The sequence below is a fragment of the Protopterus annectens genome, chromosome 3.part1 (genome assembly GCF_019279795.1).
Source record: "Protopterus annectens isolate FY-2018-M chromosome 3.part1, PAN1.0, whole genome shotgun sequence".
Taxonomy (NCBI): domain Eukaryota; kingdom Metazoa; phylum Chordata; order Ceratodontiformes; family Protopteridae; genus Protopterus; species Protopterus annectens.
In genome coordinates, this window is record NC_056732.1 from 1,812,470,371 (window position 1) to 1,812,495,650 (window position 25,280).

At 40.2% G+C, this 25,280-nt stretch overlaps 1 protein-coding gene across 1 annotated transcript in view; it reads right to left on the minus strand.

Annotated features, from left to right (window-relative positions):
• The window catches only part of LOC122798691 (zinc finger protein 501-like), a 236,247-nt gene that overhangs the window by 148,298 nt on the left and 62,669 nt on the right, over positions 1–25,280 (minus strand). Inside the window, exon 2 of the mRNA XM_044067785.1 lies at positions 4,561–4,687. Coding sequence (XP_043923720.1) covers positions 4,561–4,687 — 127 coding nt within the window. The remainder of the gene's footprint in view (positions 1–4,560; positions 4,688–25,280) is intronic.

Below are 25,280 nucleotides of genomic sequence, written 5' to 3' on the forward strand. Positions count from 1 at the left end.
CCTTCTGCTGATGAGGAGACCACACCCCCTATATCTTTAGGGAGCTCACGTCTGAAGCATCTGTGAAAAATTCCTGAGAGGTAAAAGAGTGATAAAAAAGAATCCCTGGATTCAGACACAACTGCTGAATCCACCAGTGAAGTTCCTGTCTGAAACAAGGAAGAAGAACTACAAAGTCTAGAGGATGTGCATGTTAAAGTCACGCTGACTTCAGAAAACACTGAAACTTTCTCATGAGAAGTCTGGCCAGAGGGAGCATTAACGTGGTTGATGCCATGAAACCCAGAGCTCTCAGACACTCTATGGTGGTAATGGAACCAGGAAAAGAAAAGTTTGAAGAAAGAAATGAGTGTTAAGACTTTTGGAGGAGGCAGGGATGCAAGCATTAGCACCATCCAAATCCTGCAACCCCAAAAACATGATCCTGAGAAGGAAACACAAAAGACTTTGTGAAATTTATTGTGAACCCCAGCCCCTAAAGAAGGCAAAAAATAAAATGAAGATTTTGCAAAAGGATCTCTGGAGAGGACATCTAAAAACAGCAGGTCATCTAAGTAAGGAAATATTTGCATCCCTTGAAGCCTGCAAAAAGCAATCAGAGGAGCAAGGCATTTGGTGCACACCCCTGGGGCAGTAGAAATGCCAAACAGCAAATCAGAGAACTGAAAAAGCCAGGAAGCAGAGAAATGCAAAACTTCCTGAAAAGAAGATGGATCAGAATATGGAGACAAACATTCTTGAGATCCAGAGACATCATATAGGCCTGAGGGAGCAAGAGAGGAAACAGAGTCTGAAGAGACAACATTTGAAAAGAAGGCACTTTCAGAAAAGTGTTTAGATGAGAGAGATCTAGGCTAGGTCTCCAAGTGCCCTCTTTCCTGGGCGCTAGAAACAGTCCGGAGTAGAACCCTTTCCCCCTTTGGGACACAGGCACCTCTTAAATAGTACCCCTAATCATGAGATTTTGAAGAACCTCTTGGAAAAAGGGAAGTTCTCCCTGAGGAGGCTGAGGAATGCCCATAAAAGGAGGACAGGATTTCCACACCATGAAGTACCCCTGATGAATGATAGACAGAACCCAAGAATCCTGAGTGATCTGAAGCCAAACAGGCAGAGAAAGACAAAGGTGAACAGAAAGAGGAATGTGGTTAGTAAGACATGGATAGTCATACACCACCTGGTTTGTCAGGAAAGCAAGGCTTCGGAATCCCTGATAACGGAGTAACCTTAGCAGGAGAAGCCCATTTGCCACTCTTTTTACCTTTAGCAGAAGTGTGAGACTGCCTACGAATAAAGGCTGGCTTAGTGGGGTAGTTTCTCTGAATTTTAGGCAGAGGAAAAACAACCACATGTTTAAGCTCCTATAAGGACTTACCCTTATCCTGAAGGGACATAAACAAACCAGCAGCTGCTTCCCCGAACAAAAGTTTAGTAACCAGAGGAGCATCCATCAACTTAGCCTTAATATCATCAGGTAGAGATTGAAGCCTTTGCCGAGAATACCCCCTCATTACTGAAACCAAAAACAGCAGCCCTAGAAGAGGCATCTGCTGCACCATAACTACATTTGATAAAATGATGAATGACTTGAGAGGAAGTCCCTAGCAAGGAAAGAGCAGAAGTTTTACCCTCGGAGTCTGGTAAATCAGAAATAAGTTGACAGGCCTGAGAACGAAGAGACAACATATACCTAGACATATGGGTCTGATAATTAAAAGCACTAAAAGCTAGGGTAGCAGAAGGGTAAACCTTCTTACCTAGCCTGTCCATGGTTCTGCTGTCCTTGTCAGAAGGCAATAACTTGAGTGAAAGAAGCAATTCAGACGGCTTATCAGAGGTTACAGAGAACACAGAAGGGTCAGCAGCAGGACATTTGTACAAAAAGTTACAATCCTCAGGCACCTTCTAAAATCTATCAGGCTTCTTAGGAGCAAGGGCAAAGAATCAGGTGCCTTAGAGGCATTGGAAAAAGCATCCAGCAAAGCAGCCAAAACAGAAAGAATATCTGCAGAGTCAGGAGATTCCAACTGCAGCAACTCATAGTGCCTCTTATGGATATCAGAAACATGAGCACAATCTCATTTAAAAAAATCCATCATCCTAGAGAGTGTGTCCACAAAGGAAATTTCCTCAAAAGGAACATCTGGGCTAATAGATTCCTCCGCCTCTGACTCATAAACCAAAGGAAAATGAATTTGAGTAAAATAAATCAGGGATTTATCATCAGAATCTGACCCTTCCTCAGAAGAATCCTTTTCCCCAGACCTTTTCAGGGGAATAGAAGATCAAGGAGGAGCAGGAACAACCCCTCCCCCCGAGAAGGCTTTAATTTTATTTATTTTATTTTATTTATTTATTTAAATTTGTTGACCGGGAGTGTCCGACTGGACGTGGGTCCATTTTCAGCGGAGGCCCGGGGAGAAAAGCTCCACAGTAAAATAAACAGACAGTAGTTACATTGGATTACATAGCGATTAACAATTTAACATAGAAATTACTTACAACATATTTACAGATGAAGAACATAGTACATCAGTAGACAACTAGAATCTTTACCTGTGAAGTACATAACAGGCATTAACAAATGTAACAATGAGAAGTTCCTGCTGTATAATAAGTACCAGGCTTATGAGCATCTGAGCTTGCTATAATCAAGGTAGTTAGTGGAGTGGAAAGAAAGGTGGTAGTTGGATGGGGTGGATGATATTAGAGTGGGATTTGCAAGGGCATAGCCAGCATGTTTTTAGGTGCGCTTTTAATAAAGTTTTGAAGTTGGTGCATGATGGATTTAATGACATTAAAGCAGTAAATAGCCCCTGAGTAAAGGCCTGCTATTCACTTTGTGGATCCCTAGGAGCATAAGAAACATTTCGTTTTTTGGTTGTTTTTTAAGGGAATGTCCCCCCTATAAAACTGAGAAGGCTCAGACCCAGGACGGCAGTCGGGAACCATAGTAGGAACTTCTTCCCCAACTAAAATCTGAGGAACTCTCCTAGGCCCTCAAAAAAAATCAACCATGGTTCCCCTTGAACATCCAAAAGGGATGCCTGCAAAGCCTCTTTAAACATGCTGCCAGTGAGATCCTTACAGGCCTCCAACCCAGTTGTGGCATAGAAATCCCAATAAAACAGCCAAGCAAGCCTCCGGGTTTGTAATGACCTCAGGAGAAACACCTAGCATACGCTGGACAGTGGAAGATTCCAGTCGTACCTTTTTCAGGTTCTTCATCCCTAACGGCTGACCCTCGGGATGGGAGATTCTTTCCATTGTAGCCTTAGCAAGAATCTTAAGATGGTGGTTCTCAAGATACAGGGAAAGGGAAGAAAGCCTATTGTGAAGGGTTTTCGGGATGGATGCCTAACTGAGCAAGATGTACGGTCATGAGATACTCCTAGGCAAAAAAGACACATTATGGTGGTCTTTATGGAGCATCTGTCTCCTGCACTGGCATTTATCCTTCCTGGTTGACATTAACCCCAAAGAGCACAAAAAAGGCAAGAAAAAAACAAACAAAAACCCCAACAGGGCACTTACGCAAACACCTGATTCATCACACAAAGCAGTTACGTAACAGTGTATTAATTATGTTTTTTTCAAATCTATACTAGGAAATTATGTATACATATTTACAAGATAACTTTAGCACCTAAAAGGATGAATGTGATTGCACATTTTACCATCCATGTTGGCCTTTAGAAGTGGGATTAGGGATTAAAAGAAACACTCCTAGGAATTAACCAAGGATAACTGATATCCTGGGAGGGGGCAGCCATGTACTTCTCCAACTTGAGGACAGTTATAGTCTGATTGTTAAATACTGGTACCCAAAATGGGGGGGGGGGTGCGGTGAACACAAGCCCTTAGGCCACTAGGATGAAGATCTCTTTGGATGGAGAAGCTGAATGACCTTCATGGCTGCCTGGATGATAGCTCCCTCTAGTCACCTCCAAATCCCTCAGTGATCTCTGACAGGTCACTGTAATGGGGACTGACGTTGCTTAGGACTTACAGGAGGGGGATGATGGTTTGCAAAGGCAACAAAAAAGCATCAAGGAGAAAAAAATGCAGGGTCACTGCAAGTCTAAGAAACATTCTCCCTTACAGAGGAATCAGTCTTTTCAGTGAACTGGCAAAATGATAACTTACACAGCTGGCTATCAAAGCAGTGGCCAGCTTGAAGTCCCATGTCAGGAATGTGCACTTTCGGAATAGTTTAATCTAATAACCTACATTAGACAGACCCAACTTTAATTTCAGCAACCAGTCCATGCATTTTGCATGAATGAATGTGTCATTTAACCAGACTAAAGCTCATAAGATTAATCGTGCAAAATCACAGCTGTGCCTAACGGGTTTTGTCTACTTAGCAAATGCTAAGTAAATAAATGGAGGAACACAGGTGTGCTTAAGTACTTCTCAGGTCTCTCATTTTCAAAAAGGGACAACATTATTACAGCAGACTCTTCTTAATAATCTTTCTCAGCACAACACTATTTTTGGAGTTATGATGCAATCGTACTTCTCAAATAAAAGTGGCACTTCAAAACCCATCCCCCTTACCTACAGAAACCATGTTCTCGTAGTTCTGTACCATCACCTCCTTGTGCAGCTGTTTCTGCTGTTTACTCAACATCTTCCATTCCTCTCTTGAAAATTTAACAGCAACATCTTCAAAGCTTTCTGGCACCTAGAAACACGTGGAATTTGTTTACTTGTTTTTTTAATCTCTTTTCATAAAAAATAAAATCTGAAATCCTTCACCAAGAAGTTAACAAGCTATTTTACGATGTCGATAAGCTATTCTACAATATCATGGTATATTTTATAGGGATTACATGGCTGCAACTCTGTCAGAATAAACATATTCATTCTTGCATCCTGTGCTAACACGGTAGGGTGGTCCCTCTGTGCTGTCCCCCAAGGCAAGATGAACTACCCATTAGCATTTTATGTCCCTCTCCTTCCTACCATCCTGCCCTCTATCAGTCTGATGGACAGAGATGCCAACTTCATGTCAGACCTGCTGGCTTGTCTGTGGAAGTACTGTGGGGTGAAGCACCTAAGGACCACCCCTACCATCCCCTGACTAATGGTCTTGTTGAAAAGTTAAACTCTACACTCAAGTCCATGCTACGGGCATTTGCAGACCAGTTTAAGAGGGAGTGGGACAAATATTTGCCCCATCTGTTGTTTGCTTACAGAGCGGTTCCCCAGGAATCCACATGTTTTTCACCCTTTGAGTTGCTGTACGGGCATAGGGTGAGGGGACCTCTAGATTTGATTCGAGATGAGTGGGAGGGTGAGTGTGAATCTCACAAGGAGTCTGTTGTGGCATATGTCCTAAACTTCAGGACAAGGCTCAGGGAACTCATGGGTTTGGCCCAGAAAAACCTGCCAGAAGTCCAACAGCAGAAAAAGGTCTGGTATAACAGGAATGGTCAAGCTAGCAAGTATGCTATAAGGCAGCAGGTATTGGTTCTCATTGCTGTCAGACACAACAAGCTGCAGGTATCTTGGGAGGTTCCATACAAGGTAGTAAGGAAGGTCAGTGATGTTAACTACATGGTAGAACTACTAGGCAGGAGACGGGCACAAATTGTACCATGTTAACAAGATGAAACCTTACCATGATAGGGAGGCCCTTGTGCTGAGTATTTGCAGTGGATGGCAGGAAGAGTCTGAGGGGGATCTGGTGAATGATTTCCTCAGTGAGGCTCGGACTGACACCTCAGTGGAAGGCGTAGCAATGCCCCAGCAGCTATTCCCAACCCAGGCTCGAGAAATCTGAGCAGTGTTACCAGAGTGTGGGGGCATGTTCACTGGGAAACCAGGGTGCACCCACCTGGTGCAGCACCATGTCCCTAAAGGCCTGTTAAGCAGGCCCCTTATAGGGTGCCTGAGAGAGTCAAACAGACTCTGAGGGAGGATATACAGGAAATGTTGGACCTAGGGGTAATTCAGAAGTCCAGCAGTCCCTGGTCCTCCCCAGTGGTGCTGGTACCAAAGAAGGATGGCAGCACCAGGTTCTGTGTGGACTACAGAAATTTAAATAGTCACACAGAGTCAGATCTTTACACCATGCCTAGGACAGATGAAGCCCTAGAGCAGCTGGGTGGGGCTAACTATCTTACAACTATTGATCTTACTAAGGGTTACTGGCAGGTGCCCTTGACTCCCAGCGCTAGAGAGAGATCAGCCTTTGTGACGCCTTTTGGCTTGGATGAGTTCGTGAAGATGCCCTTTGTGATGAAAAATGTCCCGGCAATTTTCCAGATGCTGGTAGATAGTATCCTAGCAGAAGCAGGAGAGTTTGTCCTTACTTACCTAGATGATATTGCCATCTACAGCCATTTCCAGAAGCTTAAAGGAGCACTGGGAGGACCCCCTGTGTTATCCAGTCCAGATTACAGCAAATAATTTGTTGTGCAGGTGGATACTTCAAAACATGGGGTGGGAGCTGTACTTAGCCTGGTTTCCTCAGAAGGAGAACAGCATCCAGTGGTATATCTCAATCTTAGGCTCCAACCCAGGGAGGAATGCTATGCAGCTGTAGAAAAGGAATGCCTAGCCATAGTGTGGGCACTGCAGAAACTTCAGCCTTATCTGTATGGAAGGAAATTCACTGTAGTTACAGACCACAATCCTTTAACATCGTTACATTGAGCCAGCCAACAAAATGCCAAATTACTAAGGTGGAGCCTAGGGTTGCAAGCATATATGACAGCGAAGCACCATACTGGGGTTAGCAATGCCAACGCAGATGGGGTCTCAAGACAGGGAATGGGGTAAGGTATTCCCAGATAGACTCAACCCTCTCAAGCAACGTTTCTCAAGGGTCACTTGAAAAACTATCTTGAGTTTTCGTGGGGGGGGGGGGGTCATGCTGCCAGCCTAGCTATCTGGAATTTTGTAAATAATTCTATGTCATGTGTGAATATTGATACGATTTATACAGAACTGTGTGTTATGTACTGAGCTTCAAGAATATAAACACAGCATACCGTGCTGGAACATAAAAGATTAACTTGCAAAACTTAAGAATAGTTGAGGTTAAGTTACTTTATAGCTGGGTTATAAACAAAAGATGTTATCTCTTAGTTTCAGTTCAACAGCAGACACAATGTCTACAGCTACAAGTTATTCTGTTGTCTTGAAAGAAAAGTAATTACTAGGTTTAAAATGTAAAGTGTTTTGTTGTTTTACGACTTCCAATATCTGGCAAACATCTGAGAAGTATGTATTTTTAACAGAGATGTTAAATCCTATTAGTTTTTGGTTTCTCCTGAGAACTGAAGGCAGGTGACAAAAAGTGATGCCATCCAGGCTAACTCAGCAGTAAAATGTGATATTGATTTAAGAACTCTCTCAGAAAGAGACTGTGCATTTTGTATTTTGGACCTAGCAAGAACATCCAATCATCATCATCTGCACTTGTCTTGCAGTAAGTAACATTTAGGGCATAGTGTCTCTCTTAGATATAGATAGGAATATAGTAAAGATTAGTTTAGATGTTTTCTGTATTTATTTGAGACTGTTCTGCAATGTTGTTTTAAAATATTTCCTGTGATTTTGAACTCTGAGGTAACTGTGTTGATTGACTGAGTATTGTCTTGTTCTTTTATTATTTATTACTAAATATATTTAAACCTATCTTTGTGGCTGATTTGTTTAGAGATATTTAAGCTCTCAGAGTACTTGCATATGTATTTGGTGACACTGTACAGGCCACTTCTGAATAGCCTTGCAAGTCTTGGTCAGACTACCATTTGGATTAATAGTAACATTACACAGTAGGACTGGACACCCTTTGTAAGGGCCTTATAGTAGCTGATAAGTAGGGGTTGGTGGCAGTGGAAACTACCTTATAGTCTGGGCAGAAGGGGGCATAGCTAGTAAACCTGTACCAGCATTCCCCAGGTGTGTGTGTATTTGTATATAAACCAAATCTCAAAGAGTGTGTGTGTGTGTGTGTGTGTGTGTGTGTGTGTGTGTGTGTGTGTGTGTGTGTGTGTGTGTGTGTGTGTGTGTGTGTGTGCCAGCTACTTGGGGAGTGACACAAAGCACTGGTTGGACAGAGAGGGTACTGGAGGTCTTGGCTTGGCCCCTAAGCTGAGATCTTAACCCTATATCGTGCCAGTGGGGAGTCTTACTGGGGATATGGAGAAAGAGAGAGAAACCAGCCCCAGACTGACTGTGATCTCTGTGTGCTCTTAAGGGAAATTGTACTTTACTGTGTGTGTATACTTGTCATCCTCCCAGTGTGTACGTCCCCTAACTGTACTGGGCCAGTGCAGGGATGTCACAGCATCCATCTGTGAGTGCCATGACCACAGATTTCTACAATAACAATTTTATCAGTAGCATCCATCTGCGAATGCCACTACCACAAATTTCTACAGTAACCGTTTTATCCATAACATCCATCTGTAAGTTCAAGTACTACATATTTCTACAACACCCGTTTTATCCATAACACCATTCAGTAAGTGCCACTATGACAAATTTCTGCAATAACCACTTTATCCATGTCTGTCCATGAGTGCCAGTACCATCATTTCCTACAATAACAATTTTGTCCACAGCATCCGTCTGTGAATGCCACGACCACAGATTTCTACAATGACCATTTTATCCATTACATCCTTTGTCTGCCCATTTCACTGTCCCAGAGGTCCATACGACATACACTACTTTAACCGTTTACAATACCATAGGCACTTACAAAGGATTATATACAATGTTTGAAACACAACTGTTTTTTTTTTAAGTTTGTAAGACTAGCTGCAAGTTTGACAAGGAAAAATAACCATTAACATAGATTACCTGACCTCTGTACATTTTCAATTACTCAACAGTAGTAACAAAACAGCAGCAAATTAAAAATAAAAATGAAAAGAAAATGAGGGAAATACAAAATAAAAAAAATGAGACAGTATCCAATTAATTACATATGGTACAGATGTCACTAACTTTATTTAACCACTGTACTGCATAAACATCAACTCATAATCTCTTGTGAAACCTTTCACCATAAACACATCGTGGATGCAAACAGTATGCAAACACAATGGATTAGTACATAGAATTTGCTTAAAAGGTAAGCAATGCCTTTTTCTTAAAGTTATTGTACAATTAATCAGTAACACACAAAAGGGTCTGTGTTACTGCAGAACGTCACTCCTATTGTGGAAGAAGCAAAAGGCAAAGTATACCAAGCCACAAGTGACAGAATTATATAAAAACACACAGTCTAGGGTGCATGAATGCGTAATCATACAATGGATTTGTTAAAAATTATCATTTCTTACCTAACAAACCCACTATTTTTGTATATCCTCTGCTCCCTAGACTTATTTTAGCAAGAGATACTGAGTTGATGTTTATTCCTTTTGGTTGGTAAATCCAGTCTGTCACTCTGCTACCATATATAGTAAATGGAGTGTCTGACAGTTTAACTCTGAGAATTAAGGCTTTGAGCTGCTAACAAGTTTTACCCTGTAGTTGTGGGTTTGATTCCTTCAGCCTACACTTACAAACTACGATTCTGAATATGCCATTTAACCAAACAGAATTCCCAGGCTGGTTCTGAAAATTGCTCATAAGCTCATGAGCATTTATGCTCTGTTTTGTGAACTGATAAAATAAATAAATAAACAAACCAGACAGAGTCTCTGAGCGACTGCTGAAAAGGGCCATTTGTATGTAATGGACTTACCCGGACAACAAATAAAATAAATACTGTCTTTTTAAATTTGGAATGTCTTGTTGCTGTCATACAATTAATCTGTTTAAGAAAGTGTTTTTAAAATGCTGCAAAACAATTTTTTTTTATATATTTCTCAGTTTTTATTTGGTTTTGCCTCATAACTGACAATAAATAATTCCCTTGATATTATTAATTACTGTGCTGTTGTGATGAGTTATTCTTTCAGTACATTTACAAGATTATTATAACATAAATTTGTAACATTAGTATGGCAGCAGTATTAATATAAGCCGAACATTTCGTGATGAGAATTGTTGCCATATTCAAAAAATATTTTAACTCTACTCTGAAAGACATGTACTTTCGGTTCATTACATTCAGGGGTTCCTATTATTTGTTTGACAGCATAGGTTGTCGAATCTGTGTAGATGGACACCTAAGCATCGAAATTTTAAAATAGCGAATGGCCAGATACGCAAATTCTTTCCATGGGAAAGCATTTGCTTGGCTGTTGTCGGGGATTTGCCTTTTCCCAAAATAGAGCGATCTCGGAGTTGGTATATTTAGTTGGGGGAGTGGGGGGCATAGCCCCCCCACTTTTTGGGTTTTGTGGTGGACTTTGTAATGCGATGGCCTAGCAATTTCTTTCGCGAGGAAAGAAAGGTCGCTCGTTATTTACAGGTTTTGACCCTTAGATGTCGATGCTTAGGCATTCGACAACCTAAGCTGTCGACTTTATAATATAGACCCACATTCAGTATACTATCTGACTCTCCCTCTCTTATTCGCACATCCATTTAATAGCCAATCAATCCAGTAAATAAATCCATAACAAAGAAAACAAAAAGTTTTAGACTAAAGATGTCAGAAATAAAATAGACAGTAAAAAATAAACACAATGGGCTACAAGAATTTTTAAAGACTAGCTAATAAAAAAAAATACACTTTTGTCTAGCAAGACAAAGAAAAAGAATTAAATGAATGCTACGTGGAAGAAAATGAGAGGGTTAAATAGGGAAGCGTAAGCAAATATGGAAAAAGGAATAGGTAAACATGCCGTAATAGGGATGCATGAAGTCCTTCAGATGAAAAGAAAAAGAAAAGGAGTGGCAGTGGAACGCTAACAAATGGATGTGTAAACTGTGACGTGGGCGAGCAGTGAAATTATCCAGTGTGTCAGTATTTGCAAAGAAAAGGAGGGATACAAGCATGGGATGTAGTGAGACTATTCAGTGAACACCATTTCAGTAAGAAATACTCAAAAATATCACACTTCATTGACAGGCAACATGTCAACTGTCTGAACAGGAAATTTACTGGCAGCTGGTATGTCCTTAATACAGAGGCAAAAAATGTTTGCCCCCACAAAGGGGGGGGGTGACGCATGACATGTGTGCATAAAAGGGTTGCAATTTTATTTTAATGATGTTTCAACCAATTGAAGTGTGGTGTGAGTCAACATTTTCAGATGAGGAAGTTTTCAGCAAAATGGTTGTAAATACATAGTTATGTTATGTACTCCAATATGGGTAGAAAGGAAGGTGTGAAAAGAATATGCTTTAAGCTATAGATAGACAACATCTATCTATCTACAACCCCTTTTTCCCATTTTTGTACATGGGGTCAGGGTGTCACTTCAGCACTAACAATCATCTAGGGTCAAGGTTCACACCACCGGGTGGCTACACAAAAATATGCAAGTATTTATTTATTTATTTATTTTGCATTTGTTGAACAGGACAGTCTGACAGGGAAGACCTCCTTTTCAGTGGAGGCGTGGAGAGAAAAGTTCCACAAAGATACAAAATGTAACACAGATTGTACAATCATGAGCACAGATGAAATGCCTCCAGGTAAATTAGAATATAGTTACAAACAACAGGCATTCAAGTAATGAACTGATGTGCAATACTGTACAAAGATTCAAAGAAGAGGAGAGATGGGTGGGGATTTATATAGGGTAAGGAGAGAGGAACGGGACAGGCTTATCCAGGCGTGGGACAGGAGCATACTCTCAGTTTTTCAGCATGCACTGTTTTAGTTGCAGTTTGAATGATTTTAAGTTATTGACCTGTTTTAAAACAAGTAGAATGAAGTTCCACTTGCTGAAAACATATGATTAGTAAAGGGATTTCCATACATTATGTGATTTGGTTATTTGAAGGTGTTTTGTCAGATGAGTGGAGACTCCTATTAGGAGAGTAGATTTGAATAATGTTATGGGTAGACGAAAACATGGTGGGGGTGTGGTAGTAAGAGAGTTAAAAGCATGAGGTGAGAGGAAACACCTTAAATCAGATGAGATATGGGAGATATGATTTGCTTGGTAGGCTTTTTAATCTCTCATTGAAAAAGAGGGCAGCAGTTATATACTGGGGACTGCTGATGTGTCTCCCATGTACAATATTCAAACAACATTTAATCTCTCATTGAAAAAGAGGGCAGCAGTTATATACTGGGGACTGCTGATGTGTCTCCCATGTACAATATTCAAACAACAAGAGACCCTGGAAACTTAATAAAGTCCATCATCTGTTCAAGACAAGACAATGCAGGACATACCCAAGACAGGAGCAGCCTGGGTTATTTCCTCAAATGGAAGGTGCATGTTTATGAGCTGACCTGAGTTGGCAAGCAGGACATCTTGTCAAATAAACCTAATAAAATTCTACACATGGGTCACTGGGAAAGCTCATAAGAGGAACTTAGATATAGTGTCGCTGAACTTTAAGAAGATCTTTACAGAATCTTACATAAATGGTTAACAGTAAAATTAAGAAATACTAGGATAAGAGAAAAAATAGTCGGATGGACAAGGGCTAGGTCCCAGACAGTAATGGTCAAGGGGTTCAGCTAAAGGATGACAACTGACAAAAAGAGTCAGTACTGGGACAAGAATTGCATAATACAGTCAAATGAGATACTATGGACATATGCTAAGGTGAATCTACTTACTGATGACACCAACAGCAATACGACAAGATGAGGAAGACTGATGTACAGAGGATCCTTGACAGCATGGCAATCTGGGATGGTACATGGCAGGCTGAGATCATCAAACCTAAATATAAGTTTACATACTTCAGCTGTGATAATTCAGGGAGACATACATACTCAGAGGAACCAAGAGGGAGAATGTCTTGACAGTCCTAGTAACACCCGGTATAAACCTTACAGAGCAATGGGAAAGAACACTTGTTAAAGTAAGCAGGATAGTAGGACAGCATAAACCCTCATTATGCAGATGCTGCTGTGCCACGTAACAGGCCACATGTAATTAAGAGGGCCTAAATAGAAAGAAAGAGTGGCCTGTTGGAACTCATTTAGAATACAGCAGCTACAGATACAATCCATGAAGAAAGGGTTTAAGAATGACCACATACACATTAGAGGAAGGGAAGGACAAAGGGATCCTGATTAGAATCCACAGCTTGAGCTAGAAAACAGAAGATTGGGACTGATGAGGAGGAGGAAGGAATGGGGCAGGAGAACCATAAGGGGCAGGACTGGCAGCTGGGATGAAGCAGATTCAGGTCAGATGTAACAAAGTATTTTTCCTGCTGAGAGTGGTAGAACAGGGGCAGGACTGGCAGCTGGGATGAAGCAGATTCAGACCAGATGTAACAAAGTATTTTTCCTGCTGAGAGTGGTAGAACAGGGGCAGGACTGGCAGCTGGGATGAAGCAGATTCAGGTCAGATGTAACAAAGTATTTTTCCTGCTGAGAGTGGTAGAACAGGGGCAGGACTGGCAGCTGGGATGAAGCAGATTCAGGTCAGATGTAACAAAGTATTTTTCCTGCTGAGAGTGGTAGAACAGGGGCAGGACTGGCAGCTGGGATGAAGCAGATTCAGGTCAGATGTAACAAAGTATTTTTCCTGCTGAGAGTGGTAGAACAGGGGCAGGACTGGCAGCTGGGATGAAGCAGATTCAGGTCAGATGTAACAAAGTATTTTTCCTGCTGAGAATGGTAGAACAATGAAAATACTATTTAAAAATGCAGTGAAGCAGGAATAACTTGGATGTTTCGAAACAGATCTGAACATATGGAAGATGAGGATGGGAAAGGTGTTCTTACAGTCCAGCGGTACAACCCGACATATTAAAAAGAGGAATGTGTACTGATGTAGGCATGTTCCGTATATCTGTGATCTGCCATTGCCCTTTTTTATATAAACTATGTAATTTGCCTCAGTATGTGTGTCACTACCTCATGTTAGCACAATAATCCCCTCAAAGCCATGCTTCCCTATAGACTTTCATGTTACTACACTACAACTTGGAATAAAATTCTTCATTTCCTATTATTCTCTCTGCATCTGCTCTCCCTACCATCCCTAGTACTGTAACAACCAGCTGTAGGTACGCTGTCCAAAACTGTAAAAACTACTTTAAGTAAGGTCAGAGCAGTGACCTGAACAGTAGCAGAATAGCCGTCCTTCTGCCTAACGTGAAGTCACATGACTTACCTACCAACATTCTCTTCCTTTATAGAGTGCTTTATACTTCCATTTACCAACCCATCATCTTTGTTTATTAATGAGCTGTTAACTGGTTTAGTCTCACTACGCTAGTGGCTTCTTTTCAGGGCAGACCCAAGGTCTTGTTCATACTGACAATGGGAAATTCAGTCAGGGCACCAGAACTTCCCCTTCTCTTTTTATACAGGTGTGGCAAGAGGGCTGCTGCAAGAGGAGGGTAAAACATGAAGGAGATTTAGAAAGGTTTCTGTGGATGAAGCTGCTGCTGCAATTTCAAAAGAAAACACAGTGGATAATACAAATGCTTAGGGCCAGGATTTACAAGCAAAAGTAATTCCTCTTCAAAAGGGAGGTCTGGAAAATGAAGTTTGCAGTGTTTAAATGAGGACAAAGTACTCCCTGATGAAATGACTTTGCCTTGGTTGGCAGCATATCTCTAAAGTGTACCTCATTATGAGGAATGTTTTTCATCTGGAGTTGTAAAATGTCCACATCCCTCAAAGTTCCACATTGAAAGAGTCTGTCACACATTCTGTGTTAAGAATTTTTTTACCTGAAATCCATGTTAAGTAATACTGAATCATATTAATTAATCAAAAGAACTTCTTATACATACAAATTAACAGATTTAACAATCCCCTAAACTTACTAATTGAAACCGTTACTAAGCTGTTCAGTAGGTGTTCCACATTTTGCCAATTTTTTCCACATTATGAGAGGTAGTGTCCCACATTTTGGAGATGGAAGGTTGAAAGCTATGACCATATCCAGTGCTCTGTCTGTCAAGTGCTAATCCCTAAGACCCTCCAAAGTTGTTTATCTTTCCTCTCCATATACCTTGAGAACCAATTTGTTAAGTTGTTGGCTCAGGGTGCTATGGAAGAATCCTCCCATCCTGGGGGGACAGCTGTCTTCTAAGAAGAAGGCCAAAAAGTGTAGGCCTGATCTGCTTGGTACCCAGCCTCTACCTGATGTCTGTCTAGAAGCTGGTGAAAGCCCTGAAGAATGTCTGGTACTTGTATCGGATTCCTCTGTCATAACCCCATCAGAGGTCGGTATGGATCCAAGCTCTTGCAAATCCTTTGAGACTTTTCAAACGTCTATTCCAGAAGTTGAGGGGGAACCACAGCAGATTATTTTCAAGGGGCCAAGCATGGTTCCTCAAATCTTAGTCTGGAAAGAGAGTCCTAGTACACTCATTGAATCCTGCCAAGGGGCTGAGCTGCCGAGGGTTGTTAGGGTGGACATCCCACTTGAGAAACAGCAAAAAAAAAAACACATTACCCCTATTGCTAAAGATCCTCAAATGAATAGCAGGCTTTTACCCAAGGCTTGTTTAATGCATTGATGGTCTTGAAGCCTCCCCAGCGGTTTTCATTCCCTGCTCCTCCCTGGTCTTCCACTCCTTTTAAGAGGACAAGGGAACTGGATTCCTCAGATGAGGACTCAGATTCTGGGGAGGAATTCCTAGATTACTCCTCTCAAATTCCTTTTCCTCTAGACTATGGCTCAGAGGAAGAGGATTCATTGAGCCCAGACTCCCCCTTGGAAGAATTATCCTTTGGGGATATTGTTGCTGGTATGATAGAGTACTTTAAATGGGATTGCTCCAAGGTCTCTGACATCTAAAAACAATACTATGAGCTTCTACAGATGCGGTTTCCTAAACTGTTTGTAGTTCTTCCAGTGTTGGCAGCTCTTTTAGACACCCCTAGGGCCATATATTGGGTAAAACGGGGTCATATTGGATAGGTTTGTAAGGGCCCTTAAGTGGTTAGCCTAGTAATAACCTCCAATAAACATATGAACCTTTTCTTCAGCCTCTGTAGTTCCTGACTCTCAACCCTCAGCACATAAGAAACCTGACAGGTTCTGCAAGATGCCTGAGGACTGCAAGTTCTTGTTTAAATGTCCTTCTACTGACACTTCTGTGGTTTCTGTCTCAACTGATAATCCTTCTAAATTTTTGCCTTCTTCTAGGCTATTTCTTTCTGAGAAGGATAGTAAAGCTATGGAGAGGTTGGGTAAAAAAGTATACACTGCTGCCACTTTGTCATTTAGGGCTATTAATTACCAAACACACATGACCAGGTGTGACTTGGTTCTCCTTTCTCAGGTGGCTAAGGTGGTGACTGATCTGCCTGATTCAGAAGGGAAGTAGCTCTTTCTCTGCTTGGGTCCACTTCCCTAGTCACTCGTAACTCCATAAAATGCAGTTGCAATGCTGCTGAGGCCTCTTCCAGAGCTGCTGCCTTTGATTCTGTGATGAAGCGTTATTATGGCCTACAACAGAGGTGCCAACGAGTTAAGTGGAATTGACTGTAAGACTGTTTATGTTGCTAATAATGTCATTTCTAATGACTGTTTATTAACAGATAAAAATGTTGTTAATCTTTCGGGTTATACACTAAGTGACTGTAAGCTAGGAGTGCTTAACCACAGTCTGAAATTTATTCCTACAGTTATGCCTAGATTACATATGATCAGAAAGGACATTTTTTGCCTTGTTAGGAAATTATACTTTATGCATTTTTTCATGCACAATGATAATTCAAATGTTTTAAATAATTTAAGTTTAAGTGAATAAGAGGAAATGGATAAAAGTTTTTATTCCGGTGTTTCTGATCTTGAAGGGGATAGGGTTATTAATGCTTATTGTAAGTTAGATACATCTAGTGTGATGTATATGTGACAGCCGTGCCCTGGCCCAGCAATCAAGGAGCCTCAATCCTCACCACTAACACCAGAAAGGGTGTCTCATATAAGAGGAAAGGATAACAAATACACATAGTAAAGTACAATTTCCCTTACGTGCACACAGAAATCAGTCAGTTTGGGGCTGGTTGCTCCCTTGCTCCCCAGGTTCCCAATAAGACTCCCTACTGGCACAGCTATAGGGTCTAGATCTCAGTCTAGCTGGCAAGCTAAACTCCAGTACCCTCTCTGTCCAACCAGTGCTTCGTGTCCCTGCCCAAGTAGCTGACACACACACACACACACACACACACACACACACACACACACACACACACACACACACACACTTTAAGATAAGCATTTATACAACTTTACAGACACTCCTGGGAAAGGCTGTCACAGATTTTTCAGCTGTGCTCCTTTATCCAGACTATACAGTAGTAATTACTGCCACCACCAGCTAATAATTATCAGCTACCCAAAGGCCCTTAAAAGGGTGTCCAGTTATTACTGTGCAGTATTATTATCCAATTGGTAGTATAGCCCAGGGCTACAGCTATAGGAGTGGCTCATACAGTAAGTTCTATAAATATGCAATGTACTCTAGAGCATACTTATCTCTACACAAACCAGCCACAAGTAAAAGGTTTTTAAAATATTTAATAATAAATAATTCAAACACAAGACAATACTACTACACCACAGTGCTATTCAAGAGTTCAGAGATCACACAGAAACTTAAAATAATTCCGTAGTACAGTTCTGACATAACAGAAAAACACTTTTAATCTTTATAGTCCTAGCTATTTTCTACAAGAAAACACACTTCTAAGATAACTTACTTAAGACAACAGGCACAGTGCTGATGAGATGTATGTCAAGACAAAAATGCTTAATAATCTCTGGTTCTCACTGTTTATATTGCTATTGCAGTTCTGATAAAACATTACATCATCTTTTTACACTTCCTGGAGTTCCCTGGCTGACACATTAACTACATTTACATTCTTAACATTTCCCTTTTGTTATCTTGCAGCTGGTCAGAAACAGAGCAATGAAAATACATTTGCATCTTTAAGTCTAGCAATTTAACTCTTGGTTAAAACAATAGAAAGAATTTCTTCAGCTAGACTATTCGGCACCACTGTTCCCTTGCTTTTACTGGGTCAGTAGAGAGTACTGTTGCCACATTTTTAACAGCATTTCTTTACATTTAGAACAACAAGCCTGTAGTTTACATTTATATTTACAAATGATAGAATTATGTATCAGATTCTATTTAACTAGGCTGGCAGCCTTCACCCATCTTCCCCAATCTTCACAGTATAAAACACAGTTTATTCCACGTTTCATTCATGATGAAGTGCAACAATTTTCCTCAATACTTAATTTTGCACTAGAATTTGCTTTTAAGCAATTTGTGAAAAATAAAGATAAAACAATATAATTTGACTAAATTAGATTGGAAAGCCCTACAGAATCTGAGTAAGAATGGAGAATTAATTTTCAAATCTGCTGATAAGGGAAACAAAATAGTAATTTTACATCTTAAGCAGTATTTGAAAATGTGTTATGGCCATTTAGAAGACAGTAAAACATATAAAAAAGTAGTATGGGGCATATCAATAAGCCCTACCAAGAACTGTTAAGTAAGGGGCTTAGATTAGGCTATTTTCACAAGAAGATGTTAATAGAAAGTTGTATGGAAGGACGTGAAATGGCTAATTTTTATTGTCTCCCCTAGATTCATAAAAGTATCAGGGACCCCCCGACACCCTATAGTATCTGCATGCAATTATTTTCTTAATAAAACTGAGATTTTTTTTTTACATAATTTTCTTTTACCTATAGTTAAGAAACAGCCTTCTTATATACAAGATACTTTTAATTTTGTGAGCAAGATATTAGATCTGGAATGGATGGATAATATGTATAGATTAACAGTTGATGTTAAAAGTCTTTATGCTAGTATACAACATCAGTTTGGAATTGAGGCATTAGAATTTGCTATAGGTAATAGTCCATTGGCATATTATGTAATTGAATTAATTGATTTTAGTTTGAGGAATACTTATTTTGAGTTTAATGGGGAATTGTACCATCAGTTGTGGGGAAAAGTAATGGGGGCACCTTTTGCCCCCCATGTATGCCAGCATTATGATAGGTTTGTTTGAAGGTGATTATTTGTATGGTCATGATTTTGTGAAGAAGCATGTTAAGAAATACTATAGGTACATTGATGATCTTATTTTTGTGTGTAAAGGGGGGCCAGGAGTAGGTTCAACACTTTCTTCATGATTTACAGGTTTGGTTTACAGTTTGATGGTCTTCAATATGGCAGGAATGTGACATTTTTTGATTTACATCTAGAAGGAGGCAATAATGGTAAAGTCATAAGCAGGATATGAAGGAAGTTTGAGGATGGTATCCAATGTTTGGATGCTCATAGTTGCCATCCTCCTTATTTGCTTAAGGCATTGCCATATAGTGAGCTGTTACGTGTAAAGAAATTATGTAACAATACTATTGAAGAGGAATGGGAATTAGATAAAACAACTAGAATATTTATAGAGAGAGGCTATAATAAAGATTCTGTGATCGATTCTTTACAGGGAGTTAAACAAATAAATACCAAACCTGTTGAACAAAGGTATAATAGCAATATGGAAGTGTACATAGAGGGGACTGAAAAGAAACAGCAGAAAATGTAAATGTATATAGTTATTACTTATGATTTGTTAGCTGAGCAAGTAGTGAAAATTATTAAATATTATTTGGCTTTCTATTCAAATTGAAAAAACTTTCTAATAATCTATGTAAGAATCCCTTGTTCTCTTTTCATAGAGAATGGCGCATTAAAGATATGATACTGCATAGTAAATTTATTGCTCCTACCAGTAGAATAAATAGGGGGTCCCATTATTTTGGGAACCTTTCCATGTGGTAAATGTATTACTTGTAAGTTTGTAGTTAGGACTTTTGATAGAATTAATGGAATATATTTAAAAAATAAATGGTATGTTTGGTTGTGACACAGAATCTATTCTATATGCTTTGAGGTCTTTCTTTCGGCTTTTTCCGGTTAGGGGTCACCACAGCGGAACTCCGGTCCTCTAATGATTGGCAGTGGATTTTTACAGTGCCAAGTTCCCAGCCCGATGCCCATCCTTCAAAGAAGGCATACCGATTCATGCACGCAACTACCTGCATGTCTTTAAACATCACAAGATCATGGGGAGGACATGCAGACTCCACACAGAAGGCGCTCCAGCCGAGAATCGAATGGGAGAACCTCTTGCTGTGAGGGGACAATGCTGACTGCTCCACCACTGTGGCCTATATTCTATATGCTTTGAGGTGTTCCTGCAATATGTTTCATATTGGTGAAAGCAAGAGGGTTTTCAAGTTAATGTTGCAGGAATACGTGAAAGATATAAAAAAATGGAAGACTTGAAAGCCCTCTTGCTATGCATTTTATCAATATCATAATGGTAATCTGGAGGGGCTCCAGGGTACAATTTTGGAATAGGTCACTTTATGTGAAAATGTTGTAGGAACTAAGAAAAAAACTTTTATATAAAGAAACTTTGTTTATTCTTAAATATGGTACCCTGAGCCCTGCTGGTATTATTGTGGAATGCATTTAGAAAGTTTTCATTTAATTAGAGATGTCACATTTGATTAATGAGGTTAATTTGTCAATTATAGGGGTTATTTAATGTCTTGTATTATGACATAATTCTAACTCAGTTGAAGACAGTGTTGCTGAGCAGCTAGAGGCTTTAATAAATCTTCACTATAAATATTGGGCTCTGGGCATTTTTTGTTGTATATATTATTCTTGGCCTTGCCTGATGATATTAAGGCCAAACTTTTGGATGCTTTGCTGGATAATAAGAATCTTCTTGGGACAGCTGCTGCTGATCTGTTCAAGTCCCTCCAGGATAAAGGTAAGACTATGCAGGAACTCAAGCATATTTTTGTCACCCTTATACCCAAATTCCAGAGGAATTACCCTTCTAAATTTGCCTTTATCCACAGCTGGACTCATCAACCTATCAAGGGTATGAAGGGGTCCAGGCGTATTCCTACTTTTATGTCCACACTTGGACAAACCTGTTTCTATTTGCCATTTTGCGTCTTCTCCCCCTCGTCCAGGTCCCCTTGTCTCTTTGCCTTTCTCTGTCTCTCCCAAATTGGCAACAGATCACCCCAGACTCTTGGGTGCTATCTAACATTCTCAACATATCTCAAGAAACCCTAAAGTATATTCCAAATGTGAACAGTGTTAGTTGTTTGTATGGCCTCCGCTTACCACCAGAACTCATTGCCTCCCTCTCATCTGCACCCACTTTATTTTATACACCTTCCTACAAACATTTCTCTGAAATCCTTACTCCATGTTCTTCCATCTTTTTTCCTGACATCTCCTCTAGTTATTTTACTCTTATCTTACTCTCACTTCTTTCCTTCAGTACCGAACCGTTACAAAGTACCATGGTTATACAACTTTTAAACAGAACAGTTCTCTTTAAATCACACTTCTGCATGACCCTCTACTCAATGCTTTAGCTTAAACCTGATTTTTCTCCAGCTCTATTATCTTTACAACCTTCCACACTTAACTACCTCCTAGGTATAGGATGACATTTAATTGCCTTACCTTGGGGATTACCAATTGTTTTTCTTCACTCCTTTGTGAGCCATTTTCCCTACTGGGTCTAGCCCTGCTCTGTTCGCCCTCACTGTGCTGGGGCTCACTCCACTCCTCTACCCGATCCCCATTCCCACCCACCCCATTTTTCAATACTTGTATGCCTAGATTGCCACACCCCTTACCAAACTCAACAATCACTCTGCCCACACCCTTCCATGCCCCTTCCACCACAATAGTCTTACATTTGACTCTCTTCCAATTTACACTATTCTCACAGCACTATAACCATCACCACATCACAGCTCCCCATCCCCTAACTACTCTTCTCCATTTCCTCTGTTTTCTTTTAATTTCCTTCCACTGTGGTGCCCTACCACTCATTACACTTCTACACAATTATTTTATGCTTTCTCTACCTAGCCTATGATGCCACTAACTTCCATAATTATAAAATTAAAAACACTATCTTTCCCCAACACTCACACACACCACTTCTCAGCTTCCATCTAAACCTTACAGTCACATCACTCCTCATCTATACTACAACTGCAACACTCTTCTCTTCCGTTTTAAACATATACAGTCCACAAACCATCGACTCTCCACTTACAGGTATAACCAACTAATGGCCAAACTTAAAAAGCTAGTATTGCATCCCTTAACACATATTAAACTACAGGCAGATATCCATCCCAACCCAGGCCCCAAATGTGTCTTCTCTCCTAATTAACAATACCTCCTAGACTCCATTTCTAATACAACAAATAAAAATCTCACTGAAGCAACTTTAGATGCCTCACTACCTATAACCTCTGTGATGCCCCACCACTGGCCCAGTAATTAAGGAGTCTCAAACCTCACCACTAACACCAGTGGGGGACTTACATTGGAAGGATGACAAGTACACACACACAGTAAAGTGCAATTTCACTTAAGAGCACACAGAGACCAGTCAGTCTGGGTCTGCTTTCTCGCTCTTCCTCCAGATCCCCAATAAGACTCCCCACTGGCACAGCTATACAGTTAAGATCTCAACTGGGTGGCCAAGCCAAGACCTCCAGCACCCTCTCTGTTTGACCAGTGCTTCACATCCTTCCTCAAGTAGCTGGCACTCACACTCTGAGATTTGATTTATACACATACACACCTGGGAAAGCCTGGCACAAGTTTACTAGCAATGCCCCTTCTGCCCAGACTATAAGGTAGCTATTACTGCCACCAGCCAAATCTTTATCAGTTACTTTAAGGCCCTTAACAAAGGATGTCCAATCTTACTATGTAATGTTACTATCAACACAAATGGTAGTTTGACCAAGAGCAAGGCTATTAGGAGTGTCTCACAGTGTCACCAAATAAATATGCAAATACACTCAGAGCATAAATATGTCTCACAAATATCAGCCACAATGAAAGTTTTAAATATATTTAATAATAAATAAAGGAACAAGAAAATACACAGTATATAATCACAGTAATAGCAGAGTTCAAAATCACAGGAGATATTTAAAACAGCATTGCAGGACAGTCTCAAATAAATAAAGAAAAACATCTAAATTAAGCTTTGCTATATTCCTGACTGTATCTAAGAGAATTATACTGTTCCCTAGACTTACTTACAGAGCAAGCAAGGCAGATGTGGTGAATGGGTCTTCTAGCTGATGTTGTCAGGTGAAAGACAAATACAGAATGCTCTCTCTCAGAGACTTCCTAAATTACTATCTCAAATATTGCTGCTGGGATACTTGCAGAATGACATAATTTATTGTCATCTGACTGCATTTCTCAGGCTCAAAACAACCACTGATGCCAGCTGGTAGCATTTAGCATTTACCTGTGAAAATACATAAACAAGGGCCTTTCTTAGATCTAAGGCAGATCATGGAAGTCATAAAACAATAAACAATTCCAAGACAATACAAAAAAATTCTAGTTCCAGACATTGTGTCTGTTACTGTACTGAAGCTGAAGGATAACATCCTTTTATTATGTGGCCATAAAGTAATATAATTTCATCTATTTTTCTAAAGTTAACCTCTTGTGTTGCAGTTCCACCCTGTTAAAATACATGCATCTAAACAGTTACAATAGCGTGTGCACATTTCTCTCCTTTTTCCAGTAGGGCATGCTGTGGTTACATTTTAGCTCAGTACTTTACAAAATATCTCTTCAGCACACGTCTATACAAATCATCTTATATGATATACAGTTCTAATACATTCGTAACACAAGCATATGAATCATGTTGATATTCACAAATGACATATAATTATTTACAAAATTCCAGATAGCTGAGCTGGCAGTATCTCCTTTCATGACAACCTCTAACTCAGATCTACTAATAACCAATTTTCAGTCTCAGAAGCTTTGTAAATAAAGTTACTGAATTCCATGCTACCTTGGCCACCTACTCTCCATACATAGCTGTCATAACAGAAACCTGGTTAAAGCACCACATCATCTTCTTCTTCTTTTGGTTTTTCCCAGTTAGAGGTTGCCACAGCGGATCACCGTCCACTCATAATTGGCAGTGGAGTTTTACAGTGTCGAGTTGCCAGACCGATGCCCAACCTTCCACAGAAGGCACACACACACTCACACTCATGCCTAGGGCCAATTTAGTGTGTCCAATCCACCTACAGCATGTCTTTGGGATGTGGGAGGAAACCGAAGCACCCGGAGAAAACCCACGCGACCACAGGGAGGACATGCAGACTCCGCACAGAAGGCACCCCAGCCAAGGATCGAACCGCAGAACCTCTTGCTGTGAGGCGGCAATGCTAACTGCTGCACTGACTCAAAAATTACAACAAATGGTTACAATATTATTAGACAAGATAGAATAAACAAACGAGGTGGTGGTGGTGTAGCAATTATGTTTAAAGACGCTCTTAAAATGGAAAAACTAAACTGTACTTCCCCAGACATCCCCAGCAATGAAATTCTAATCACACACCTGCAAATTAATCCTCACAAAGCCATTAATATCATAGCAACCTACCTGCACCCTGGTAACAACCTTCCCAGCATAGAATCCCTCCTCTCTTGGTCTGCTTCTTCTTTCAGCCAAGAAACTATCACCTTGGGTGACTTTAATCTTGACTGGCTCTCCTGCTCCTCTAACTGCCCTACCAATTTTATTAACCTATACTATTTCACCCAAACTATAAACTGTCCCACTCGCACTGACAAACATTTCAAAACAACAGTCACTACTTGACTGGATATTAACCAACAAGCCAAACCTAGGGTACCAAGCCAGCTACCTGCCAGTCACTCTAAGTGACCATGCCCCTATATTCCTAGTAAGAAAAATAACTCAGACCCAAACATACATACCCTTCAAATACTCCTGTAGCAAGGAAAGCTTCTCCCCTGACACATTTAATCTACCACTTCAACATTGTGATTGGTCTCCATTAAAAAAACTACAACTAAACCTTGCAGTGGAATACTTCAACAACAAATTCCTTGACATCTTAAATAATCTTGCCCCCACCAGGAAAATACGCTCCAAATCCAAACAATTACCATGGCTATCTAATGACACTAAACTTCTAATTAAACAAAGGGACAGAGCCTGGTCACTATGCCATACCACCAAAGACAAAATTAATTTCATCTTATATCATTAATTAAGAAACGAAGCTAAGGAAAAAATCAACGATAAAAAAACTTACTTTCAGACCTACCAACAAAAGCGCCTGCACAATCCACAAAAGTTCTGGCAAATTATTAACTAC